The following is a 15,584-nucleotide window of genomic DNA, read 5'->3' as shown; positions in this document are numbered from 1 at the left end:
GCGCGCGATAAGCGTGTAGTGACTTGTACCCTTTCAAGATATGAGCAAAAAATCCATAACTTTTCTACTAAAATCTTCTGTTAGAATAGGGCAGATAGCAAGTGCCAAGACAATCGGCAAACCATCAAGAAATTAAGGAAATATTTAAAAAATGCACCTTTACACAGAGACTAGCTCATCAGCCGTGTATTCCTTAATTTTTATTTTCGTTTCCACGATCGACCAATCTAACTCTCTTAACTTGAAAGACGTTTGGATCAAGGACGATTTATTTACTGAGAGTGAAATTTGGGAAATGAAATCTTTGCTAGGCCAAGATGAAACGATGTGGAAATTTCAGCCCAGTGAAGATAATTTGGCGAGTGCTGGACGAAAGAAGCATTTGTCCACTAAAGCCTGCTACAGCTGGTCCGCTAATCTGACATCTCATAATTTTAAGAGCTTTTCTACTTGGAGAAAAGTTGCAGACACACTATCTTCGCACTTTGGAATAAAGGGAGAAAGTAGAATTTTGTCTTTAGAGGGAAAAATCAACATCAGAGCTGGTCATACCTGTAGTGAAAAAGTTACTGAAAATGACAACAATGTCAACACCACCTATATCGCTATAATTTTTCTTGTACAGAACTGGAGACGCAATGCTTACGGTGAGCTGATTGTATACAACGGGGATGAAATCATGAAAGCTATATACCCGAAAAGAGGAAGGCTCGTAATTCTCCATGCCTCTCTAGAACATGTTATCAAGCCTCCAGCGATAGACTTGTCTGAGAGATTGTATTTTATAAAAATTCACTTTTCAATTTCAGATGACTTTAGGCATTCTCAAATAAAAGAAAAGTTACCTGACAATACCTCAAGGAGAGATTTTAATCCTCTAGAGGTTTTCCCTAGCTTTAAACTTTTGACCAAAACTGACACAACCACTGATAGACCCCTGGATATTCAGGATTTTGTCACTAAGAATTTCACCTCCAGCAATGGCCTTTCCATTGTTGTTTTGGATGGTATTCTTCCTCCCAAAGAACTTGATGCTTTGAGGCAAACAGTTGAAAACAACGGATACAGTGACAATGCAGCTGGTCTGGACAGCACAGATCAAGTGCAGTGGATCATGGCATTTGAAATTGATGACTTTGTACAAACCTCGTTATGGAATGTGGTCAGTCAGATTGTGACCTTTGTTTCTGGAAAGGATGGTTATTTTCCTTATGATATTGGATGCAATAATATTCAAGCCACAGACACAACTACAATTCACATAGATAGTGAATTTAATGAAAATGAATTCACATTGCTGATTTATCTCAATCAAGACTGGACTGCAAACCATCATGGTGAAACAGTCTTCTTTGATGATGAGGAGGGAAATGAGGTGATATTTGCAGTGAGGCCAAGATATGGACGTGTTGCCATTTTCCATGGATCAATTCCGCACAGTGCGCGACCACCCCCACTACTTATAGAAGGTATGGAATAAATTCACCAGAATTACACAGGCTATGAACTTAACTAAAGCTTTTTGGGAATTTATTACTGAGAGATACATAGAACAGACTAAGTGATTTAATGGTGCATTGGGCTACAGGGTGAGAGCTACGGGTTGGAGACATGGTAAGGTTAAAGTGCCTATGACACTTATTTTTTTTTTTTCTATTCTACATCAAAATATGACTCTGAAATATGTTTTTGCAACATTTGTGGCATTTTGCTCTTTTCTGAATTTTTTATCAAGCTCTATAATCCGCAGATAAAATGTCTGGCCGAGCAACGAGGGACTGGGCGCCATGACGTCACAGTAGGAATCGTGTGGAGAGAAGTATTCTTCATCAAGTCAGGGGTATTGGAAAAACCCCAAACTACACATCGAAATGGCATTTTTTGGCTAAAAAGATTGTAAACAGTAGCTTCCACACTCACTTTGCTTCAGTCTTTGATAAACTTGAATAAAGGCTGATAGTTTCTAAAGAAACTGTTTGGGGCTGCATCGGTGGGGGTAACGAAATAATTTGAATATATCAACAAAGTTGAAATAGTAAATTGGCCACCATTACGATTATAAAAGCTGACGTTTCGAGCGTTAGCCCTTCATTGGAGCGAATAGAGGAATTGAGGGTTGTGTGTGCATTTAAAGGCAGAAATGGAGCTACGTGATTGGTGGGAACATGGCAACAAGAAAAACACGAATAAATTAGTGGAATGAAAAGTGTTCGTTGATACCTGTTTGAAAGATGAGCTTTTGTTCAAGAGTTTTACGGCTTTCCATGCTACCTAAGTGTAAGGAAAGACCGCAGATTGCCATATGTTGCTTAGAATGATTAGGTAAATTAAAACGTCTAGCAACTGGTTTCGATGTGTCCTTGTCATTCTTCTCCATGTCGCAAAGGTGTTCTCGGAATCGGTCACCTAGTCTTCTGCCTGTTTCACCGATGTAAATCTTTTTGCAATAAGTGCAAGTTATGCAATAGATTACATTGGCGGAGTAATCTATGCAATAGATTACATTGGTAAACTTGGTGTGACTACTGTTACGTGACAGGTTCCAGTACTCTTAAACGCGGCCAAAGAGATACAGGGAGCCTAAGTTCAATACAATTTCGGACTTTTATCGCCTCATAAAATAACAAAGATGCATCTTCAGAATCACCCACAAAACTTACCAGACACCCTCTACATACTTCTATTTTTATAATACTAAAAAAATAGGTGTCGTAGGGACTTTAATGTGTTGTGCTCTTGAGAAAATGGGGACCTTAACCAGTCAGGACAACAAAGGCAAAGAAAACTGAAAATGAAACTGAAAAAAAAACAGAATTTAAATTTAAAGTAAGAATTTTTTGAATGACTGGACATGTTTACTGTTTCTCACAGTGCCACACCTCAACTTGAGCATTACCTGTGTGAGGGGGGGTTAAAAATTTAAACTTAAATAATTTGGAGTTGGTGTTTACATTTTTGGACAACATAAATTTTGGTGATTTCACATCGTTGTTTGGCAGAGGAAGCTAAGAAATGTACGGAGTTTTAAAATGCAAGTGCTGAGCTATTATTCTGCCAATTAGATATCTTGTTCTGCCACATCCGTTAGGCTGTAATTCTCAGTGAAACCTTCTAAATGTCCTTTTATGAAGTTGATATTGTCATGACATTGCTTGAATTTTTTTCTTTTCAATTTTGTAGGAGCAAGGTTCAGTTTTGCAGTCAAATTGGCAGCATCTGAACAGAATGCAAGAAAAAAGGCTGACTGGTTGGATGTAGATGTTCTTTATGAAGCTCTGGAAGTTTTACATGGGGATGAAGCAGACAAATTGAAAGCTATTATTCATGATATTGAGAATGGGAAAATGGATGGAGAAACAAAAGAAACTTTAGTGAGAAAGTATGAAACACGATTAGAAATGCGCACAAAGCAGCAGAGTGAATAGGGAGATGGAGTTGCTTAAAATTGTTCAGAAAAATATAGATGTATTATTTGAGTTCTAATAATATACATGAAAACATTTCTCGGTTCTGATTGGTTAAGATGAATGCAGTTTTCAGTTAATTCAGTGTAGAAGAGAGTTAATTTAGTGCAGAAGAGGGTTAATTCAGTGCAAAGAAAGAAACAAACCAGACATTCTGATTGGTCAGAATGATTGGTTAATGTCAAGGTCAGTGTCAAGGTCAATGTCAAGGTCAATGTCAAGGTCAATGTCAAGGTCAATGTCACTTGCAGAGTTTGAATAAATTATTTTTGCACATTAGGCACGTGCTTTTCTTCTGCATAGTTATGAGAAGCTACCTCGTATTTTTGCATGTATATTATTAATAGATAATCACATGATTTTCTGGTGCAATTTGGAATAAATGAGCACTTGTAAATTTTTTCAAAGACCACAAATTGCACTCACCCAACAGGCTTGTGCAATTTTGTTAGTCTTTGAAAAAATCTACTTGTGCTTATTTATTCCAAATTGCACTCGAAATCATGTGATTACCTATACAAATACACTTGAAAATTTTAGTTTTGCTCATGAGATAAACAATGAATGAAATCTACTACACATGGTTTTCAAAATTTTGCTGGCCTTTTAAAGATGACAGTGAGAAAACAGCTTAAATTACTAAATTGAATAGAATTTATAAAATTGACTGAAATTACAATTTGGCAGCTTTGGTAATTTTTGGTACCTAATAATTTTGGTTGTTTTGCAAAGGTGTTTCTTGTCAACTGGTTTCAAGTATACCCCTCAATGAAACGTGAAATCACAAAAATTGAATTCAAGTTCTGATCTGCTTTTTATCCTACACTTAAAAAGGAATTTCTTAAAACCTTGGCAATTAAGTGTGTTACTTAACACTGAGTAATTTGATGAGTCACTCTTCACTTAAAGAAAAGTCCCTTAGGGTATTTCCATTCTAAAATAGTTTGTCTGGGAGGCACTTCACTTAACTTCATGAACGTTTTCTTGTAGAGAAGCCTACTTTCGGATAAACACAGTACTCAGTTTTTTTAGATTCTGCAATAGACCTGTAGTAAAGTTTTGATCTCTTCTGTGTTTTCTCATTTTCTTTCCTTTCTGGTTCAGAGAGGGTTAAAGAGCCACAGGCAGTTAAAAAATAGTTTCTTACAATAATAAATAGGCATATGGTCCATTTGTAATGTGCTTAGTGTCGTGAAGGATCAATATGGTGAATATCTGTCGAGGAAAATGCACTGCTTTTGTTGCTAGGTTAGGTTTCTGAGTTGTAGGTAGGTTTTCGCAAGGGTTTTTGACTTGATCACGGTGGTAGTCTTCACAATTTTCTTTTTTTAGTCTGCCCCATTTGTAGCGGTTAGTATTACAATATTCTTACACCATTTTGCTCCTTTTAAACGCACGCAACTTTTGTTCATTATTTATTCATTTTTCAACTTTGCCGAGCAACAACAATCAAAATAAATAAAAAAAAAGATGGCAAAAAAAAAATGGCAGGGCTACCTCAACAGCACAGCCAATTACAGCGGTCATTAGGTTTTAAAGAAAGCTCAAAAAGATTAGTTGGAATCTGATATCGTACAGAGGCTGTGTGGCCGGGAAGCTGGTGACCCACTGGTTGCCTTGGTTTCAAGTTCTGTACCTTGCTACTTGGTGGAATTTTTCTCAGTTTTCCTCGAGTTTGACTCCGTCAGTTTTAGACTCATTTTGGAAATCATTCAACGCTTGTGTGACATCCCCATCGACAGAAAACGGAGTGACATCCCCATCGACAGAAAACGAGGGTAGCTCCATTGTTGCGCTTTAAGGAAAGCCGAGCAGTTTGTCTCTTTGCATGCAAATAAGTCATTTAATAGCTAACCACTTAAAGTGCACCTACACTCAAAAAATTTTTTTCGCTTAACGAAGTAAGCTTATTTTTTTGAGTATCTCTGCGCAAAAATTTTTTTATTTGCTCAAATCTTCAATTTTCTATGCCCAGTCAAAATACGGAAAATCGGCAGCCATCTTGCCCCACGACCGAGTTTAAAGAAGAATGGCTCTAGCGGGTAATGTGACGTCAAATCGAGAACACGAAAGTCTGCATCTCACACATTTTCACTTGTTTGGGAAGATTGTCGTCGATATCGTCCGAAATATGCCGACTAGGTGTGTTGTATGAAGATTGTATTGAGCGCGATACCCTCTTGCAAATTTCGCACGTTGCTACATCCTTCTACAACACACTTAGTCGGCATATTTTCGGACAATTATCGACTACAACCTTCCCAAACAAGTGAAAATGTGTGAAAAGCAGACTTTCGTGTTCTCGATTTGACGTCACATTACCCACTAGAGCCATTCCTCTTTAAACTCGGTCGTGGGGCAAGATGGCGGCCGATTTTCCGTATTTTGACTGGGCATAGAAAATTGAAGATTTGAGCAAATAAAAAAAATTTTTGCGCAGAAATACTCAAAAAAATAAGCTTACTTCGTTAAGCGAAAAAAATTTTTTGGGTGTAGGTGCACTTTAAAATGAAATATTTGTTTCACTGCCTGTTTACCCTGGCCTTGAAAAATGCCTTGAGGAGGGAGTAGTCAATTAAGTAATTTTTGCTTTCATTATCACTCCAAAGAACATTAACTTCCGCAAAAGTACGAACTACATTACATTGGATGCAATTTTTTCTCTTTCAGAACACGACGTGGTGGGTGAAGGTGGATTAAAAATTAAGAAATAAATTATCTTAAAAAGTGACGCATTTTATACGAAAGTTCACCCCCTAACGCATATTGGGAATTCCAATTAAGACTCCGAGCGAAAAACTATGCCGACATTGCACTAAGCTTTTGATGGTAAGTTATTGGTAAAAAGTAAACGGTTTAAAGAAATTTATTAAGTAAAACTAAGGCCCGGTTTAAACGTCGCGTGGAGCAACTTCAGAACCTGAACTCGCATTTAATACAAATCTGCCGAATTTAATTGATTTAAACGTCGCATTTTACAGGCTAAACTTCAGAATACCCAGCCACATCATTTCTATGTCACTGAATAAGAATAGCGTCTACTGTGTTATGCCTCATTCTTCAAAGCCTCCCGACGTATGTAAATGATGTGGACGGGTATTCCGAAGTTGCTCCACATGCACTTAATTCGGCAATTAGATTCGGCGCATGTAAAATGCGACGTTTAAACCGGGCCTAATGAACTTGTCAAATCACAGGTGGCCCAAGCTCTGTCACAGGCTCTTTCACAGTGAATAATTAAAGTGCTACTGAAACGTAATTTTCATATCCGAGATTTTTGCAATATAATAGAGTTTGAACGTTATTTGCAAACGCTGTGTACTTTTTTTGGGCCAACGCATAGCGGAAAGTACATTTTTAACAATTCGAAGTTGACCGGCTGAGATCAAAATAATTGGCGGCCATCTTGGCGCGGCCAAAACAGCCCTGTGACGTCACTGGTTGTGTACTTCTGTGAAAGAAGGGTAAAAGCATGGAGTGTGGCTTGCATGTTGGGAAGCCGAAAAAGAGGATTTCGGGCAAAATGCCACCCTCGTCTTCTTCATCGGCGGTCATATCAGCATCTTGGCTATCTGCGAGAGGTTCGCCTGGATAGGGAGCAAAATTCCCGACTGATACCGACAACGAATCTCTACCAGTCTATTTAGTTAATCGGCAACTGACGAGATCCACAAGATTAGGATCGAAACCGCGGTCTTGCCTGACCATCTACAGAAAATGTCGAAAGACATTATAACGGCAGATGGGCTACTAAACGCGCCGGACCAAAACAATGCCATTCAGAGAATGAAGAAAACATGGAAGCCTCATACGACACCGCCACTGAAGATGATCTACTCGGCAAGTCTAAGGATAACGAACAAATCCCTCTGTACAAAATGCCCAGCAGAACATGCCCAGAATCCATACAATATAGGGCGAGGGCCAAAATAAGAGCAGACGAGGATTTAAAAAATGAGATAAAGCAAATCCTTAACAACGCGGAGCAAGAAACAGTAAAGGCGATCATGTGCTTCTATGAACGTGAAATCGGTCGTTTTAATACCGAAATAAAGAAAAGAAAACGAGCCAAAACGGCTGGAACACTGAACGCTAAGAACTGTAGTACGATCGAATCAGCGCGCGTGGCGCAAGCTGAAAGCAATCAAGACAACTTAACGATCGAGACAGTAAAAAAAAATGGCTGTACATCTACGAAGGCGAACGATTCGAAAAAGACGCAATCCCTGATGTGCGTACTCAGTGCCACACAAAAAGCAAATTCTCATGAAAAACTGGCATTTAATAGAAACACAACCACTACTGAGCGAACTGTACAAAAATCCGTCGCTCGTATCTTACAAAAGAGGGCTGTCGCTCAAAGACATACTCGTGAGGGCTAAACTTTGAATAGGCTACTCTAAACACACGCTGGGAAGTCGTGTAGGCCTGTCAACCCCATTTTACGGCACCATCTTCCTCTTCGCTACTGGAGACAACTTCGCTTTGTTCAGAAGAAGATTCACTTGACAAAACTTCAATATCTGCCATCTCCTTCGCCCACGAATACAAACAAACAGTGAGTGAAATAAACCATGCCATCGGAGTGAACACAACCAGTGACGTCATCAATCCATTTCGCTCGGTACCAGAGCCCGGACATGGTTTTGTGTAAAATTTTTGATTTGAACGGTTAAAAAAGATATCTTTCGCCTCATTTTGGCCAAAGCAAATTATCTCATGATGATCACCATATTCAAAACTACAGGTTAGAGCAAAAATTTCAGATACGAAAATTTCGTTTCAGTAGCACTTTAAAGAGTTTGTATAGTGGTTTAGTTGGACTTGCTTTTGAGCTCCGTAAATGTAAAGTTGTGTGAAATAACCAAAGATATAAAGTCTTACCTTCATAGAGAGAAGTCTTTGTTGTTCTCCTCGCGATTTGAGGCCGTTTTGATGTGTTTTAGCTTGACGCCCTAAATTACCGTGTTTATGCACGGTAATTAATTAAAAATTACCGTGTTTATGCACGGTAATTAATTAAAAATTACCGTGTTTATGCACGGTAATTTATGCACGGTAATTTAGGGCGTAGAGCTAAAACACATCAAAACGGCCTCAAATCGCGAGGAGAACAACAAAGACTTCTCTCTATGAAGGTAAGACTTTATTTCTTTGATTATTTCACACAACTTTACATTTACGGAGCTCAAAAGCAAGTCCAACTATACCACTATACAAACTCTTTAATTATTCACTGTGAAAGAGCCTGTGACAGAGCTTGGGCCACCTGTGGTCAAATTAGACGTGACAAACGGATGTTGCACAAATCGTTTCCTACTATAGAGGTTTTCGCGTGAAACTGAGGCATATTGTAAAATAAGACTGGATTGGATTTGTAAACATGGACTGGTTTTGTAAAATATGGACTGGATTTGTAAAATATAAGCACACGGAATTTTGTTTTTAAAACATGGATTTGTAAAACATGGATTTTTAGCTACCAATTCAAACACTGAAAATTATCCGTGTTTAATTTCTTTCTTGCGACCTTCTTCAATCTTTTCATGTGTTTGCTGGATGTGGAGTATTCACTTTTTCACGTATTTGAGGTAACTGAAAGAGCTCGGTCCAGATATGTACAGTTACTATAACAAATCTGGAAAACATTTCGAGTATATGGCGCTTAGATAGACTCCAGTGTTTTATTCATCTCATGTTAACCAGGAGAAGAAACAAATGTAAAGTCAGCCAAATAGACGGTCCCAAATGTCCCGCTTCCAAGCTCTTTAATTTTTACAGAGCTCCACGAGAACTCTGAAAACTCAAATCCACGTCGCCGTTCTCTGGTCAGAAATAGAAGTTTAAAAGAAGCCGCCATCTCCTTCCTCGCACAATAACCTATCTTCTTCCGCGTAAATTTAAAAGGTTCAAATTTATTTTCGACAGAGGTCTACAATGCATTTTTCAAATTACGATCTTTTGGCAGCCTGGTTGTTTGTATGTCACGTACACTTTTGTTTGTTCCATGTTTGCCCTAGTAAAATTACCTATTCCCGTGAAACGTTGGAAATCGGTCTTGACCAGCTCCTGTGTGTTAAGGTGGTCTTCCACTCAAATTTTAAAAAAATTCAGTTTATGCTTTACCTAAGTTATTTAAGTACCATTGGAGAGATCACCTCAAACTGATACTTTTAAGAATTTTGATAGACATGTCGTTGCCATGGTAACCAAGTTTTGGGCCCCCAACTGTGAAAATAATGGTGTTCTGGTAAAAAGGATATCTCAAGAACTAGCGGTCCTATTCACCTGAAATTGGTATCAAAACTGAGTACAAAGATGGCTTTATGTCATGAACCTCAGAAAACCCATATTTTTTATGCCAAGCTATTATAAAATTGCAACTGTTCCTTGATTACAACATTTTTGTTTGTATTATCACCATGGATACATCTGTCAACAACCATGTAACTAAAAATCACTAATAATTTTAGGTTCACAACACAGAACTATACTCAAGCAAACCTCCCTGAAAATTTCATCCCTTTTGGTTTAATACTTTTCAAGAAATCCTTTTTGCCGTGACGGGCACTCTCTCAAAATTGCAAAACTGAGAAAATCAAGTTTAAAGATTTAAGTTGATCAATCAAAATAATCACTAAAGCAACTGGTGCCTTTTGGAAAGTTTAAGCTAAGCTCTTTGATGTTCTCATTAAAATGCACCAGGTGCATATATGTCACCCTCCTTTTCCTGGGATTTGTCATTTTTTTTCTTTATTTTTCCCCTGAGTAGCCTCCTCCTTGTCTTGTTCTTCTCTTGGAACTTGTATTCAGCTTTCAAAACACGAATCTTGTCCAACTGCTGGCATTCATTTATACAGAATTCACCTGGGGGAATTACAAGACTCTCAAACACTTTAATAGCTGCTCTTGAACCAATATTAAAGTGAGCGACAGCATCATAAACCCCCAGCTGCAGTACTTCAGAACCAACAAACACCCCCTTTGGCACACGCTCCCAAACCATACCATTGAGTGACTCATTCTGGTTTTGAGTCTTGCCATCAAGACATTTGCTGAGAAGGCTGTCCTCACTCAACCTTTTATAAATGGGTTTGATTTCCTCTCTGACATCTAAAGGTAGGCCAGTTCCATGTTTGAAAGTGTTTGTCCTATTGACCTTGTCCCGCTGAAAACCACACCAGCTTTCAGGACCCTCAGGGCAATGCCCATGGTAATTACTGTCTGCAGAAGAAGCACAGTGAAACAAGCTGGCATAAATTGCCTTCTTCATGGCAGCAAGATCACCTGAGTTGCTTCGAATGGCAATTCCATAGTAATTTTGCAGTCTGTCAATCATGGCATCTGTCAGCCTGCCTTTCCCACCCATCCCTTTCTTTTCCTTCTTTAACTTTCGTAAAGCTGTTCCCAGTCGTTTTTGAACATGGCCAACACATTCCTTCTTTTGAACTTCAATATCATAGACTTGGTATACATCTTTGACTAATGAGTAACTTTTGCTGTCACCATCGCCATAATATTCATCATACTGCAGCTTATGCAGATCTACTGACCTTTGAAACATTCGAAGGGCGCCTTCTGGTTCCATAGCTGGTGCTGAACCCTTAAAGTTTGCCTTGCAAGAGGCTCTGTGGTCTGCTCTCCATGCAGTAGTTTCTGGGGTGTCAGGATCATTTTCATGCTCCCTGCACTTGATACAAACTTTGCTTAGGGGCTCAACATCTACCACTTTCCCTGTATCCATGCTAATAGCACTCACACAGCCATTTAAAGAAGAAAAGCCTCTTCTCTGCCATGTTCCATCAACAGACACTCCACATCTTGCTATGCCCTCATCTGAACCTGGCTTGATATCGTGAATCTCTCTTGCAGTATCACGCATTGTCTCCAGTGAGATCTTCTTTACTGCTCGGAGTATTTCTTTATTATGGCGAGCATATGGTGTAGGTCTAGGAGGTGGCGGCATGTTCATAAGTCCACAAAACCTCTTACCTGCCGCACGTCCACAACCAACAGATCTTGAAGCATACACAAATCTTCTGTTTACTTCAAAGAAACGGCCTATTTGAGCTGAAGTAAAGAATTCCATAGACCAACCACACGAGCAGCAAAGCAAACGAAGATTCGAGGCACAACCTTTGCGTTTCATAGCTTGCTCTTGTAAAATTAAATCACAAACAAAACATTCTTTGCATGGCATACATTCCATCACAGAAGACAAAATTCTCATATCTACAAACCGAAATCCACTTATGATTGACTCCTTACACTCCTTGATACCCTCAGAAGATGCGGTGGTCAGACCTGCTGGAATCTTGCGGGCAGAAGCTGAACATTCTTTCCCAAGACCTTTGGTGCTGACACTCGTTTTTTCCTTCTTCGAACGCTTCGATTCAGTAGAGTACTGGTTTCCACGATATTTACGCTTTTTTGTGTAACCAGAACGAGCCTTTGGTGGCATTGATAAATAAATTATCAAGCAAAATCGCAATAGGAATAGAGTGAACGAATACGACCAAAATGGTGGATGATAAGTTGGGAAATAGTGTCGCCACATATCATCCGCCATTTTGGGTGCTCGTAACTCACTGCATGTATGCTTGATTGAAATGTCAATAAACAACAGGAATAACCAGGGAGGGGTCCCAGGAGAAATTCCGTCGTTTCCTTTTGACTGCAACTGCGTTTTGATTTCATAAACAAACCGTTGCTATGGTCGTTGCTAAGGTGAAAATTCATACTCCCTAAGGAATTTAGCAAAATTTTTGACTTTACCTCCTGAATATGGAAAAAGGGAAGCTGTAGAATGAAAGAGTAATGGTTAAAGATACCAAAAAGCACCATTTTCAAAATGAAAGTTTTTGGACAAAAAATACAAATTTTTGAGTGGAAGACCACCTTAAGATGTTGATAATTTTAAAAATAAAAACGCGCCGAATGCATTGTAGAGTTAAATATATAAGCACGCGGAATTTTGTTTTTGAACACGAGAGAATACCGAAAATGCTGAGAATGGTTACTCGCTGTAAGCGAGTGCTTCTCGTATTTCTTGATTATTCTTAAAAATTTCCAAATAATATTACTCAACATCAAACAATCTTTTAGAGAAATTATTAGGTAATATAAAATGAAAATAATATAAAGCAAAACAATTAAGATTAAAAAGGGACAGACAGAGAAGTAAACAAATAAACAGTCGAACAATGCTATCATGTTTTACAAATCCATGTTTTACAAATCCAGATTTTACAAATCCATGTTTCATGTTTTACAAATCCAATCCAGTCCATCTTTTACAACATGCCTGAAATTGAATGTTAGGTGGAAATTTCTCCTACAGAATTAAATCTAAATGGAATCGTTCCGTATACTTTCGGACTGTTCTGTTTACACACCTGTGTTTTCACCAAATTCATCAGTGAAAATGAATTGCATCCATGTATCAAAATTACAAGCATGAACACAATGTTGAGAAATTAATCGATGCTGGGAAAAACTTCGGCTGGAATTTGTCTTCGAACTATCAGGCGGAGTCGAGGTACATCAATGTACAATTTGCCATTTTGATGTGTTATCAACGTTTACGTGACGTTTTCTTGATGAACAAAAAATGGCATGCCATTAGTGCCCTATTACAACTGGCAGTCAAAAACAAATAAAACCGTTTATGGCCATTTAAGTGCACTTTAAAAACATTTGTTTTCTAAAAGCTGTTCATATTTCGGACGCGGCAGTACGTGGAGAGTGAAAATGGGCGATTCGACTCAGGGATACACCGATTTCACAAATGCTATGCCTACATTTCACACGATTCAGCCCTTTCCATGGAGCGATTCAGACTATCTTAATAACTATGATACCCCCACGCCGCCAGATCCGAACAGCTCCCAATTCGTCAAAGTTCTGAAAGGGATTCTCTTCATTTTGTGTTTGATAGAAAATAGCATTGCCCTCTATATTCTGTGCAAGCACGTCCGAATTGGTCGCAGCAAAACGTTTTTCCTTTACATGTTGATCAGCATGGCTTGTGCTGATATCTTAATAGCCATCTTTGTCTACCTTATGACTAATGCCGCGTTTTCTCATCAAGGTAAAGACGTTTGGTTTGTTAGCAATGCTCTATGCAAGATGTACCTTACCTTTAATCAAATTGCCTCCAGGGTTATTGCACTTACTTTGGTCGCTCTAGCTTGGGGCGCCATACGAAACTCCTCCTCCAAAGGACGAAAGAAACATACCAGAAAATTCAGCGCTATTACGACGTTTCTCCTTTGGGTGATAGCCACAGGTTTCTCTTCCATCTACTTTGTGTTTAGCGAGGTTGACGTTAATGCATGTGGAGTTAGTCCGGAGGGAATGTGGCTGGTCATCCAACTTGGTTTCGCTTTTGATGTCACTGTTAACTTGATTTTAACGATTCTTTGTGTCGCTGTGTTTGTCCGATTGAGACGAATGAAGAAGGAAATGCATTCACTCAAACGATCCACAAAAATTGCTGACAAATCAAAACAGAAACAACATACGAAGGATGATGATGGCAGCGAACTGGATCATTCGGGAGAGTGGCGGGAAGAGAAGCCTGATGAAGGAAATATGACAATCTGCGAAGGCCTTAAAAAGAGTTCTTCCAAACACCCCCTAGAAACCTTCAATATGGAGACCGAAAAAGTTATCCGGCCTGCCGGCGGAAGTGTTCGTGATGGAGATGCACAGAGTATCACCAGTCAATCTACCCGCGAACAGAAATTAAGAGAAACGCGAATGGAGGCAAAAATTACCATTGCAATATCCATGCCTCTCGTTGCTCTTACCCTACTGTCTTTATTGTTGCCTTATTTGATGAGGTTTCTGTCATACTCCCAAATCGTCCACGTTTCATTTAGCGCGCAGGTAGCTGGTGAGATTTACGGGATCATAAAGCCAGCTATTTACGCCTGCATCGACAAGGAATTCAGGAAGAGATATATGGAACTGTCTCCATTCGCTTGCTGTTGTTTTAGGAAGATCTGTCGCGGGTCATTACAGCCGGGTGTGGCAGCTGAAAATAGTCGTGTTACACAAGAAGGGGGTGTGTGAGTAACAAACAAGCTGTTTGAGAAGGACTTTTCGGTAGTTTTTTATCAGTATTGCCATGGAGAAAATTAACTACACTCGGTATTTCTGTGTGTATACAAGAATCTTAATGAAATAGCGATTGAAAAAATGTTAGTCAAACTGCCTCAGCTTATGGGACGTTTGGGTTAATCTGATGTATGTATTCTAGCACAAATTTTTTTTTAAAGCACTTAAGATCTTTCCTTTTTTTGTAGGTTTGTAACCTCGCAATCTGATTCGCTGTGATTTAGCTCTGGGTGCGGGCGATCACCGGTAAATAATCGTGTTTCTAAACCCTGGCAACCCTGATTATCAAGAGGATTTAACAAAGCTTGAGTTCTTTGACTGAGAAAAGGTAGCGACTATCAACGACAATAAGAATACACACAAGAACTTTGTTTATAGCATTACCTCTAACATTCAGGGTTTAGCCTTTTGCAGTTATAATAATGAGATTAAAGAAAAGAAAGGGAAAATAATGATTTTCTAAATTACAAAATTTAACATCCTAATCGTAGTCCAATTATTAATTGACGTATTTCCTTAATTGGAAACTTCATAAATTATGTAAAATTTACGGTGTAATTTCCCACACGCGAAGGAATCATTGTTGTAATATAAGAAAACAACTTTTTATTATGATCACTTACTCGGGTTAAAATGTCAAATTTTGATAGACACTCGCGCAAATAAAGCTTCATTTTGTAAATCTGCATGCGCAAGGAGGACTTGTGTGGTTGTTTTTTTTGTCCACTCTCAGAATTAATATCATTAGAAATTCTCTTTATTTTCTCCATACAGTTATTATGATGTTAATTCTGAGAATTTGGTTTTGAATCAACTAATAATTACCTAATTAACAGTTTCTTTAAGCACTAGAACACATTTTTCCCGGCTCTATAACGTGATAAGGCCACGCGGGACGTTGGGAGAACAAGTGGAAAGCTTCTAAATCACAAGGCGAACATCCCAAGTGGATTTATCACGGTAAAAAACCGGAAAAATCCGTTCTATTGATGACATAAC

The 15,584-nt window shown here is 38.7% G+C and overlaps 3 protein-coding genes across 4 annotated transcripts; 2 read left to right on the top strand and 1 right to left on the bottom strand.

Moving 5' to 3' along the window:
• The first annotated feature begins 8 nt into the window (after positions 1–8).
• Positions 9–3,502, top strand: LOC111330062 (uncharacterized). 2 transcript variants are annotated; one of them, XM_022934855.2, is made up of 2 exons: positions 9–1,469; positions 3,181–3,502. In XM_022934855.2, exons 1-2 carry the CDS (start codon positions 152–154, stop codon positions 3,423–3,425), a joined length of 1,563 nt encoding a protein of 520 aa, XP_022790590.1. In that variant the 5' UTR covers positions 9–151; the 3' UTR covers positions 3,426–3,502. The 2 variants fall into 2 exon arrangements, with proteins under 2 accessions (XP_022790590.1, XP_022790591.1); XM_022934856.2 differs by lacking the exon at positions 3,181–3,502 and adding an exon at positions 1,751–1,925.
• A 6,517-nt stretch (positions 3,503–10,019) lies between these two features.
• On the bottom strand, positions 10,020–12,071 carry LOC148733724 (uncharacterized). The gene has a single exon (XM_088757773.1). It carries the CDS (start codon positions 12,031–12,033, stop codon positions 10,156–10,158), a length of 1,878 nt encoding a protein of 625 aa, XP_088613899.1. The 5' UTR covers positions 12,034–12,071; the 3' UTR covers positions 10,020–10,155.
• A 1,003-nt stretch (positions 12,072–13,074) lies between these two features.
• Positions 13,075–14,908, top strand: LOC111330051 (uncharacterized). The gene is made up of 2 exons (XM_022934844.2): positions 13,075–14,532; positions 14,774–14,908. The coding sequence occupies exons 1-2, from the start codon at positions 13,215–13,217 to the stop codon at positions 14,779–14,781; spliced, it is 1,326 nt and encodes a 441-aa protein (XP_022790579.2). The 5' UTR covers positions 13,075–13,214; the 3' UTR covers positions 14,782–14,908.
• Positions 14,909–15,584: the final 676 nt, after the last annotated feature.

Source organism: Stylophora pistillata, chromosome 4 (genome assembly GCF_964205215.1).
Source record: "Stylophora pistillata chromosome 4, jaStyPist1.2, whole genome shotgun sequence".
Lineage (NCBI taxonomy): Eukaryota > Metazoa > Cnidaria > Anthozoa > Scleractinia > Pocilloporidae > Stylophora > Stylophora pistillata.
This window is presented reverse-complemented; position numbering and strand designations above follow the sequence as displayed.

Excerpts from the sequence above, each read along its gene's own strand:
- LOC111330051 (XM_022934844.2), top strand. The coding sequence starts at position 13,215 with ATGGGCGATTCGACTCAGGGATACACCGATTTCACAAATGCTATGCCT.
- LOC148733724 (XM_088757773.1), bottom strand. The coding sequence starts at position 12,033 with ATGGCGGATGATATGTGGCGACACTATTTCCCAACTTATCATCCACCA.
- LOC111330062 (XM_022934855.2), top strand. The coding sequence starts at position 152 with ATGCACCTTTACACAGAGACTAGCTCATCAGCCGTGTATTCCTTAATT. Across the intron at positions 1,470-3,180 it reads ACCCCCACTACTTATAGAAG|GAGCAAGGTTCAGTTTTGCA; the intron begins GTATGGAATAAA and ends TCAATTTTGTAG.